At 32.8% G+C, this 11952-nt stretch overlaps 2 protein-coding genes across 3 annotated transcripts; one reads left to right on the forward strand and one right to left on the reverse strand.

The window, feature by feature from the left end:
• Nucleotides 1-1029: 1029 nt before the first annotated feature.
• LOC123893164 (dolichol-phosphate mannose synthase subunit 3) lies at nucleotides 1030-6514 on the reverse strand. Of its 2 annotated transcripts, none has more exons than XM_045943089.1 (4): nucleotides 6196-6514; nucleotides 2632-2741; nucleotides 2246-2353; nucleotides 1030-1353 (listed from the first exon to the last, which is right to left on the reverse strand). In XM_045943089.1, exons 2-4 carry the CDS (start codon nucleotides 2731-2733, stop codon nucleotides 1294-1296), a joined length of 270 nt encoding a protein of 89 aa, XP_045799045.1. In that variant the 5' UTR covers nucleotides 2734-2741; nucleotides 6196-6514; the 3' UTR covers nucleotides 1030-1293. The 2 variants fall into 2 exon arrangements, with proteins under 2 accessions (XP_045799045.1, XP_045799044.1); XM_045943088.1 differs by having other exon boundaries at nucleotides 6179-6510.
• Nucleotides 6515-7825: 1311 nt separating this feature from the next.
• On the forward strand, nucleotides 7826-10371 carry LOC123891307 (UDP-glycosyltransferase 73C4-like). Its single transcript, XM_045941143.1, has 2 exons — nucleotides 7826-9164; nucleotides 9954-10371. The coding sequence occupies exons 1-2, from the start codon at nucleotides 8050-8052 to the stop codon at nucleotides 10264-10266; spliced, it is 1428 nt and encodes a 475-aa protein (XP_045797099.1). The 5' UTR covers nucleotides 7826-8049; the 3' UTR covers nucleotides 10267-10371.
• The last annotated feature ends 1581 nt before the right edge of the window (nucleotides 10372-11952 follow it).

Raw genomic sequence — 11952 nt, forward strand, 5'->3', positions numbered from 1 at the left:
AAACAGTCTTTAAATTAAAAATTATCTAATCTTAATCAGACGGTCCTTAACGTCTGACTGCACGACATCTTGACTACTCATACAATGAATTCAACCAATTGCATTAACTGAGAAAATGCATTATTTAGTAGTGGACCAGACATTCTGCTCTACCATCAAATAATGGTAATTGTTCTCCTGTTTTCTCAGAAGAGTAATTGTCTAAATAATTGACCCCGTCAGTTGCAGATTCAATATCATAAACGTTTGATTTCTCTAGGAAGGTCAAAATATAAAATATAGAAGAACATATGTGCATTATTTTTATAAAAAATAAAAAATCCAAGGGTTTCAATTGAACCCCTCAAAAGGGTTGCCTCTGCCCCTGGACCCCAAATGATCGAAAAAACTATGACTGCGATCAAGATGATCAGATTACTAAACATGAATGTCCCTTTGCATGGTGCACACTGCACAAATGTTTGAATTTGGAGTAGCTCCATTGTGAATGCATGCAAGACCAACTCAATTTATGTTAAAATGTACTTTTGTGCAAGACCAACTCAAACTTATGTTTAAATGTACTTTTTGTGCAAGACCAACTCAACTTACGTTAAAATGTACTTTTTCAATTTATGTTAAAATGTACTTTGTGCAAGACCAACTCAACTTATGTTAAAATGTACTGTTGTGCAAGACCAACACAAACTTAGGTTAAAATGTACTTTGTGCAAGACCAACTCAACTTAGGTTAAAATGTACTTTTGTGCAATACGAACTCAACTTATGTAGTGCAACTCAAATTAGTACCAAGGTTCCAGAATCAGGTTTAAGAAAAGATTTGGTTCAATGATGCAATGGCTGAACCAGACATAATATTTAAATGAGGCTTGTTACATGTTTTTGGAATAGTCTAATTCAATTTTCTCCTAAAATATAAAATACAAAATACATGATAAAGGAATCACAGGTGCAATAATGCTCCAAAAGGGAAAAAGGGCCAAAACATGATAAAGAAAGCATAAAAACCAACAACTTGAGATTGTTTCGTTGAAACCAAACATGGCTATTGAGAGCTTGCGTTAGTTATCATGATTTAATCTCAGTTTCATGTGTTACGAAATCTTTTTTTTTCACACACAAGAAAACAATTGATTGTAACGGAAAGAGTAGCATACATAAGTGGAAATTCAAAAATGTTTGTACATTACTATTGAGTACAGGGTAGAAAGCCAAAAATCCTTCCCAACTCTCAATCAGGTAATCAATTACCAGCGACTAATTCTACACTTCAGGGAAGATCTATAGACCACATCAGCTGGTACTAACATCAACTCCTCTTTGCTTCAAATATTCCTTGGCCTCAACAACATCCTAGAAAGAAAGCAACAAAATTATTTGGCATTGTAAGATAGACAGCAGACTAATCTTAATATGAATTATAATCCCGCATTAGGCTACAACCATCTGGTATGTATAAAAATTATTTTCCACAAACGTATGGAAACAAGACCTACAAACATGCACAATGACATGGGAACAAAAAAAGTATTCTCATTTAATGATATCTATGGGTTAGTTCCTTGATGATCTAGCTCAAATGCAATATTTTTTATATTAAAAATAAAAGAACGAACAATGCACATTTTTATTCCATTTGTGTCTATGAAACATGATTTGAAAACTAGTGTTTATTTCCTCCACCACAACATTTATGTCCCTAATAAGTAATAACTGATATAATAAGTTTTTTTATTCGCCAGGGTGACAATTGAATTTGAACTCGGTGGGTAGAACTACTGTATAAACAAGTCGACAACATTGTTAGCGGTAGCCTGCAGCCTAAATATTTCGACTAAAGTTAGAATGTCTGAGTAGAATTCTTTGATATGCTGTTTAGAGAAACTTGGTGATTGGCATATTTTTTATGGACACATTTTTAAGACTGCTGTTTTTTCCTTCTCTTCTGTAAAATTGCAAGGATATCTTGTCCTTCCTTACAAACTTTTTAACCTTAGTAATAGCTAATTCCTAAACTGGAAGAACCTCAATAATAGCTAGTTTTATCCAAAATAAGTATTTGGGAATTAAACACAATAAATGTTTTTGTTCCAGCCCCAAAATTATTTCAAACAATTTTACAAGAGTAAAGTAAAATCCACGTGCATACACCTACGAACATACATATTCTATATGAACTACAAAATCACAGCATTTAATAAAGTATATAACAATGCAATCACTAATGTACACAGGTAGAAAATACCTTTTGCAACAAGAGGGCTTCTTGAGGACAGGTAGGAAAATTCATCAGACCAACTCCAACCATTAATAGACCATAACATCCTAAGGAAACGACAAAATAGATTGGAAGCTGCATAAAGGACATAAGTATGGTTGTCAGCATTATGAGGTTTAAAATTCTATCAAAATATGAAAAAGCATCACAAGGTTTAGTAAGCTGGAAAGCATCAAATCAAAGAACTTTGCTTGTAAGGCTTAGGTTTGAATCCATCTGCATGTTATAAGTCCTCGTTGAGGTGTATTTCATGTAATAGCTTTGGATACAGAAAAGCTCTCCCTCCCCAAAACAACGTACCAAAAACCAAATTAAAAAGTTAATAGTAAAGCATGCAATGACATGAAACTCACCAACCAAGTATGACTTTGTGGAATGGTAGAAGTTTGTAGAAGGCCAACCCATAAAGCAGTGATGGCAATTACCAACGTCAAAATCTTTACAATATGCTTCATTTATCAATCTGAAATCAGATGAATAGTATAAGTATTTGTGTAAATGTGTTACATGTATATACAAAAAGTGGTTATGCAGGAAAATGCTTCATTACAAAAATAAAATATGTGGGTGCGTATTCAAAGTAAAATAGAGGGAGGGCATGGGAGAACCAGAAGAGACAATAGATGAAACAGACAGACATAAAAACAGCACACTCAAAATTTGAAGCTACATTTGTCTTAATTATTACAAGAAAGCAAAACTATGAGCTAAAATTCAAAAACAATTATTGATATGGTTTAAGTAGCTGAAGATGCAAATAAATTTAAGTCATAATAGTTTTCTTTAGACACTACAATAAAAATTGTCAGGAATCCATGAACAACAACAGAAACTCTAATGCTGTGAATCCCTTAATGGTGGAGGCATTAGGCTTTATAACTAGTAAAACAGAAATCGAAGCAGAAGAACAGTGTACCAAGAAAGAGCTCAGATCAAAGACATGATCTTTCTAGTTATTATTTTGTTTGATAGCAGCAAACATCCATTCATGCTCATTATAAAGCATAAAAAATCCAATAGAACACATAATGACAATTGTTTTAATGGATTATTTTTTAAAATGGGCTTCAGAATGGCTTGGCTAGGCACGGACATAGACACAATATGGACAATCATTTCATACCTATAAGCAAATTTTATTTAAAAAGGAAAAAGAAACGCAAATTTTATTTAAAAAGGAAAAAGAAACTATGGCAAGTATGCTTTAGTAAGCACATATGAAGTTCATTTCCCGTAACTTACCATTTTATCTCATAAAATTAATCCAAATATTATATATAATGAAGCTTATACATAGATATTTGTGAATTGTGAATCTTTTTCCATAATTTTTTTAATTTCTCCACAAACAAAACATGCCGTGTCTGTGTCTGTGTCCTACAATATCTGAAATGTAGTGCCCGGGTTCATGATTGTGCTTCACAATGGCAGCAACCAATTTATTTTTTATGAAAATGTGTCTGTGTCCTACAGCATGTAATTACTCGGAAAATTATATCTTATTTCTTTTGAAAGTTCATTCACTAACCAGAGTTACGTAAATAAATACTAGAACAAGAACAGTCCTTTATTTCTGACTACCAAATTTAAGTAAAAGATTATTTACTACTACTTCCATCACTAAGGTAATATGAAGATGTTAGTCATATATACATAAAATTACATGCTCACCAGAAAATAAATGTAAAAGTAAAAATAGAGACCCAGTGCATTTGATCATGGAATTCAATTCTTAACATATATCTATCACATGCATAGAAAATGCTTAATTTAAGGATTATAACTATATTTCCTTTAAGTTAAAATGGGTTAATAACTGGTACATCATAGCAGCTACAAATGATAAGGATGCACAATTTCAAAATAAATAATCAATTGAAACTTCAATAAAAAATGACAAGTAAACTATTTGCCACTTCCATCAGGAGGGATCACCGTAAAGTTCATTTCACAGTTCCACAGAACTCAAAGCCCATGCGCAATTTCCCAACATCATTTGGAAGTTTCAGGAACAAAGCCTATCACCTAAAAATGCATTTTGCCAGAAGTAGAAGACTACAAACACAAAATATCATAAATATCAAAGGCCTTACGAAAAGTGCAGTCCATCAAATTCAAAATTACCAATCCCTAAATGAATAAACCAAATATCAAGAAACCATCTCGGTAATAAAAGCAGTCCTTTATGGCCACCCAATTTTATTTTTATTAAATATATGACCACCCAAATTTAAGCAAATGATTATTGCTACCACTTCCATCAATAAGTTAGATACCATGAAAATGTGTTAGTCAAATATAAATAAAAGTAACTGCTCAATCTTCCAGCATCCATAGGCAGATGTGTATGAAAATCCACCAACTAGACCCAGATTACTAAATCAATGTATAAAATGTTCAAATATATTATTTAAAATAGTGCTGTATGAAGAACCATTAGCTTAAAAGGTACACTACGTCTATCTCTTAAATAGAAAAATAAATATCTTAGAAAGGAAAACCCATTGTGCATGATCATGGATTCTAGATTCAGTTATAACATAGTTGTCATACATGCATCAGACATTTACAGAATGCTCATATAGCTGTAATGAAGCAAAGCCAAAAACTTATGGTCTAATGGAACTGAACACATTTTATTCAAAAAATAACTCATGTAAAAGACTCTTGTAGACACTGCCATCAGATGGGATTTCCATGAAATTCATTTCATTGCTAATAACAACAGATATGATAGTTACAAGACTCAAAGCCCTTGCGCAGTTTCCCAACATCATTTGGACTTTACAAGCATAATGTATGCTTGATTAAATTCATGTATATCAACGAATCCAATACAAAGTACAAGACTCAATACAGATCGTAGACATTGAAGATTTTGCTTCTTAACCTGCTCTGAATTTTTTTAAAACGAAAACTTATATTGTATTGCTGGACTAAAAAGAAATAGGCATCGTCAAATTCAAAATCAGTAAGAAGGTAGGTAGTAGTATAAATAAAAAGAACACAAATATTAAGAAAAATAAAATCCAAACTCGTTGAATTAGTTCGTGGAATTCAATATATATAACATACATCCTGTCACATAGCAAATGCATCCAAAATGGTAATACTAATATGCCTTAGAAGATAATTAAAAGTTAAAACTGGTTAACAACTGGTACATCATGGAAGCTCCAATATCTATCCATGCAAATGCAGCTAAAATGACAAGGATATAACATTTCAAAATAACCAACCCAATTGAAACATCACTCATAAAAAGAAACCAATCATACATTACAGCTGAAGTAAACTAATAGCCACTTCCATCAGGTGGGATCAACATGAAATTCTTCTCACAGTTCAACAGAACTCAAAACCCTTGCGCAATTTCCCAGCATCACTTGGAAGTTTCAGAAGGAAAAAAAATATATCAAGTATAACCTAAAAACCCAATTTGCCAGAATAAGCGTACTACGAACACGTTAATACATGAAATGCCTTATGAAAAGTACTTTCCATTAAATAATCACACCAATCCTAAACCTAATTACATAAAACAAACAACTCGATAACAAGAACAATCTTTTATGACCACCTAATTTAAGCAAAAGATTATTGCTTCCACTCCAATCAATAAGAAAAAATGCAGAAATAAAGCCACTCTGTTGGATTCTCCTATTAGGAGAAATGTATTAACCACTTAACACATGCAACAAAACTTTAACAAACTCAGCAAATAAGCCATATGTAGGGTTTAGAGGGAAATTGAAACTGGACAGTTCAAAAATTCAAGCGATCAATTAGCTATATGAATCCCCAATTGCATGAAATGAAAAGCAAAAAACAGATAAGGATTCATTCATAAATAAATCTAGGATTTTTTAAGAGCAAATTAGGAGACATTTGAAAACGTACATGAGAAGAGAACACACCAACTGATGAAGAAGTGGCGGCAACAGGTTAGATTCCAGCGGCAGGCTTGGGCTGTGCTGCTGGAGAGAGGGAGAGAATACTCGGGCGGCGGTTGTGGTGGAGTCAAACTAGTGTTGGTCACACGCGCGGTTGCGATCTAGGGGAGTAAGGAGCAGAGAGAGAGAGGGGGGGGGTGCGATCTGGTTCTGAGTGGAGGCAGGAGATGACTGTATGGACAGTGGCGGAGATGAGAGTACGGCGACGGTGGGGCGTAGCGATGGAGATGAGAGAGCGGCGTGATTTGAGAATGTGTGATGAAAGTGAGTTTGAGACAGTTTTGTTGAAAGAGGAGTGATCGAGGTAGAGGTAGACCAAACCGAACCGAACCGACCGAACCCTTCTGGGTGCATTGGATCGGTTTTTTTGTGTTTATTTAGAGTATATCCGATAAGGGTTTCTAAGAGAGTTAATGATACGGTACCTTAACTTTTTTATCATCGAAGTTTCATGATGTGGCACAAAGGGTATGTAAATTGATGATACTGCTACCTTACATAAGTTATCGTATCATCAATTAAACGTTATTATTTTTATTTTTGATATATAAATCTAATTTAATAGTTTTCATATATGTCAAAATATTACTATGTGTCATTAATATATGATAATCAAAAGGTGGTATCACAATTGAAGTAAGATATGTATGAGTTGCATTAATATTACATGACATTGTAGGGACCACCTGTTAATAATGTATGATACCCAAAATGGTATCACCATTGAAGATGCTCTTATGGGTTTAACCGTGAAACAAATTAAATTTAGAGGTCTAATGGTATTTGGATTTCCTAATCGATAATCGTCATCAAAATATGGCAAACGTCAACCAAATCAATTTCTTTGTCAAATCCGGTCATTAGACATGCTGATGTGTGACGTTAAATGCTGATGAGTGTCTATTTTAATCTTAACATATGTTCTTAGAGCACATGTTAACAAGACCCAAACATTAATTATATTGGCAGATAATCGAAATTGAAACCCGGTCATCCACTTATCACTTTAAAAGTGAAATTTTTAGGCATTGTACTACATGATAAAAAGCTAAAAACACCAAAATTATAAAACAGAGGCGAGGAGTACCCATAAATCTCTTACAGAACACAGGAAATATTCCCTTCATGTGAACAAAGAAAGAACCAAAAACTTCATTTATATACTTTGCAATTCCTTATTGGTACCCCAAACTTTTCCTTTCAATCATATAATCATACTATAAGGCCAGTCTCACACGTACCTTGATCACTTCAACACTTTTTGTTTCCTTGCTTTGAGTTTCTTTACACGTGTTTACAAGAAATATAAACTTATGTCACGCGAAAAGATGACTCAAAAATAATTTTAGAATTTCTAAACAGTTATTTTATTTTTATATTACAAAGAGATGAGTAAAAAATTTGATATTTCTATCGAGATTTGTGAACTTATTAGTTAAATAAGATGATTAGCTCAAACAAACAATAATTGGAAAAGAAAAAAAAACTCAAACAACTATAATCGACATATTTGAGTAAAATAAATTTTAACTAGACTTTAGTTAACAAGTGAGAATAAGGTGATTAACTCAAACAATTTACCAGTTCAGTGGTGATTGATGAAAGACCATAATTCAATCCTTGTATCTACAAATAGAAAGAGGTTAAAACTAGTTGATGCAAAATGACCTCAAACCAAATTAGACGATCAATGAATAGGGTGATAAAAAAAAACAGAGAAAGAGTTTATATTTATTTCGTTATAGACAACCTTTCTATACTCTTTTCTATGTTTTGTTCTTCCCTTCAACCAACTCATCCATAGGACCATAGCATACAATGGAAGAATCATGCAACTCAAAATCATCAAACTCAAATCCTCTCAAAATCTACTTCCTCCCATACCCATCACCAGGACACATGAACCCAATGATCAACCTAGCTCAAATCTTCACTACACGTGGTCATCACGTGACCATCCTCACAACACCTTCAAACACCAAACTCATCCCAAACCAAAACAAAAACAAACTCAACATTCATATCTTAAACTTCCCCTCTAACAATCTTAACCTTAATGGCATCGAAAATCTCTCATCAGCACGTGACCCTCAAACTGCACTCAAAATACACATTGCAACCAATCTTCTCATCCCTCAAGTTCAAACCTTTTTACAACAAAACCCACCTGATGTTTTTGTTCCAGACATCATGTTCAGTTTTTCAAATCTTGAAATTCCTGTTATACCCTTTGATCCTATGCCTATTTTTGTATCTTGCATTTTTGAAGCTATAAATAATAATCCAAATGTGTTATCACAATCATCACTTCCTTTTGTTGTTCCTGGTAATCTTCCACATACTATCACTTTACCTGTTAATCCATCAAATGAATTTCACACTCTTTCTCGTCCTGTTTTAAATGCTAAACACAATGGAAAACATCATGGTATCATTGTTAATTCGTTTGTTGAGCTTGAACAAGAGTACATTGAGTATTACCAAAAAGTTACTGGTGTTAAAGTTTGGCACATTGGTATCACTTCACTAATGATGGATCATTTTAACTGTTGTAATGGTATTGGTGATGATGGTGGTGATGGTGATGGTGATGGTGATGCATGTCTGAGTTGGCTTAATTCGAGGGAAGCGAACTCGGTGGTTTATATATGTTTTGGGAGTTTGTGTCGTTTGAATAGGGAGCAGTATATGGAGATAGGGAGAGGGATTGAGGCTTCTGGGAAAGGGTTTCTTTGGGTGGTTCCTGAGGATGATGAAGAGTTTTGTGTGGTGGAAGAGAGTTTGAGTTTTAAGAGAGGGATGGTGGTGAGAAGATGGGTGAATCAGAGGTTGATCTTGAAGCATCATGCAATTGGAGGATTTTTAACTCATTGTGGTTGGAATTCTGTGGCTGAGGGGATATGTGCTGGAGTTCCCATGATCACCATGCCCAGGTATATCTTTGTTGGGTCAGTCCATAAAGAGTTTAACTTTGTTTTGACTTCAACGGAGTCCTATATTACCGTTAGTAAATTTTTTTTGAAGAAGCTAAATTAGCCAACCCAAATTGGCGCCAGAGAGAATCGAACCTCAGACCTCAAGAGGAGCACACTCCCAGGTCCCAAGCCAATACCAATGCACCAACCCAAGTGGGTTCGTTAGGTCGGATACTGAATTTATAAAAAGATACTTTTTGTTATTTTTATGTATGTTTTTAAAATCTATAGGAATAGACTAGTTCAACTCCAGCCAGTTTGTCAGTTAGTTTGATCTCAATTTTTGTCGCCCAATTCTACTATAGTCGAACCAATTGAACTATGAGTATGACTTGAAAATCTCACCAGTCATCAGTTTGATCTCTGGTTCAATGATTTTTATACTTTGTATGTCTTTTATAGTGTTAGGAGAGTCTACATTCTCGAAGTCAATGTATCGGTGATAGTTGGATCATCGAGATCAGACAATTCAGATTCAGATTTTAAGTTCGGCATTCTGGATATTAATAAATATATAAATAAATAAAATTTTGCATGTTTTGTATCTTGATCCAACTGTTAGCTTTGACTACATGAATGTAGAGTATCAAAATGCAGGAAATCCATATCCCAATTTTTGTGGTTGCATGTTTTTTGTGTCATTACATTTTTTTTGTCTTTGCATGTATTTTAAAAAATTTACATGAGGTGAACGTTTTGGATGTTTCTTTCAATGTTATTGATCATATAGTTCATTTGCATATTCAGATTTAGTGACCAGTTTTTGAATGAGAGGTTGGTGACAGAGGTGCTTAGGATTGGGGTGGAAGTGGGCGGATGTGAGTGGAGCTTATCGCCCTTTGGTGCGAGGAACAAGGTGGTGAGCCGGAAACGAATTGAGAAAGCTGTGAGGAGAGTCATGGAAGATGGTGATAGCTCAATGATCAGAAAACGAGCAAAAGAAATGCGGGATAAAGCTTGTAAAGCAGTTCAAGAAGGTGGATCCTCTTACCACAATCTCACTAACCTTGTTCAATCACTCAAGCAGATTAGTCTTGATAGGGTACTTCAGACTAATTAATGTTAATGCTAATGTAATGTATATGATCATGGTAAAATATATGTACTAGTTTTTTAATATGGTTTATGTTGGAACACTTAACTATGATGAAAACTTTTCTAATTTGATGTGAATCTGTTCCTATGAAGGTTTAATGTTAGATAAGACATAAGAGTGAAGATCCATTTTATCAACTATATGATCTTTTTAGTAGTAGTAATTTAGGGTAGTTTTTAATATAGTATCATTAAATCTTTTACAGTGTCATCTCAAACAGTTCATAAGTCAAAAAATCATTATATCAATATAAAATACTCTAGAAACAATTGACTCTACTTATATAAATAATAAAGTGCAAGGATTTTAATTTTCAATTGCCTTCAAAATTGCTCAAAATTTTATCTTTGCTAATATTTCACAAATGAACATGTATATAAAAGTAAGACAACAAAAATCATTTTTTCAAATGTTTCATGAGTTTGAAATCATCAAATATTTCTAAGATAAACTCGTCAAATAGATAATATATTAGTCGTCCAATAAATTGATGAGAATTTATACTACTCACATTATGAACAATGTCACTTCGTTTTAATTTAGGAAAAAAAAATACTTAAACGTTTATTTTATTCAGAAATAAATAATTGTAAAATCAATTTAGACTAAGTAAACAAATCAGGATAAACAAAAGAAAGCGGCATATTGAGATTAATTCTATAATATAATCTTGTGCTATATACGTTCTTCAAGAACTATATAAAAATCCATCAAGGATATATGACAATTGAATTCTTCTAAAATTCATAAATTGAGATTTCTCTAAATTCTTCATGGACTAGACTATTGAATTATTCTGAAATTCATAGAGAATAAAAATTGAGTTTTTTATGTTCTCTCAATAATTAGACTATTGAATTCTTCTGGAATTTATATAGACAAATAAAATCGATTTTTCTTAATTCTTTGGGAACCAGACTATATAATTCTTCTGGAATTTTCTTAGTTTAGTATCTTCACCCAGGCTGTGTTCACTATTAGTTTAAATTCCATAGAAATGAGGATTATCACTATTAAAAATCCCATAGAATTAAGCACATCCAAAAAGATTTAACATTTGCCAAGTAGAAAATAGATACTTAAGCGAACAGTGATGCAAGTTAGGACATCCTACACTAAAACTTTGAAATAAATGCAAGAAAAGAACATCGCAAATAATATCAAGAAGAACAAGCATGAATCAATATTACCTCAGGTTGTATTGTTAGAGCTTCGTGTTCATAACGTGTTAGAAATAAACTAAGATAGCTAGAGAGTAAAGATAGAGAAGATAAAAACTTTGTATGATTCTCTTCATATGTGTGTCTTTACACTATAATATGAGTCTTATTTATATGATACAAGTGAGCAAGTGAAAGATCAAAGGTCACTTAACAAGTCATCCACTAATGGGAGTTTAGGAACATGGAAGACCAAGGATGAACATCCACTATAACTTAATTATTCATAACAGTTTTAGTATAAAACTATTGTTCTGTGCATATTTTTAAACAATTATAATTAATTTGTTGTAATTATTCGATTATTTTATGGAATAATTTATTTGATGTTATCATATTTGGTAGATTAGTAGTAGATGTTAAAATATTATATTTTATTAAAAAATGTTAAAATCTTATAAGTACATTTAGGGCCCATTAAGATAGCTAT

The sequence above is a fragment of the Trifolium pratense genome, linkage group LG6 (genome assembly GCF_020283565.1).
Source record: "Trifolium pratense cultivar HEN17-A07 linkage group LG6, ARS_RC_1.1, whole genome shotgun sequence".
Taxonomy (NCBI): domain Eukaryota; kingdom Viridiplantae; phylum Streptophyta; class Magnoliopsida; order Fabales; family Fabaceae; genus Trifolium; species Trifolium pratense.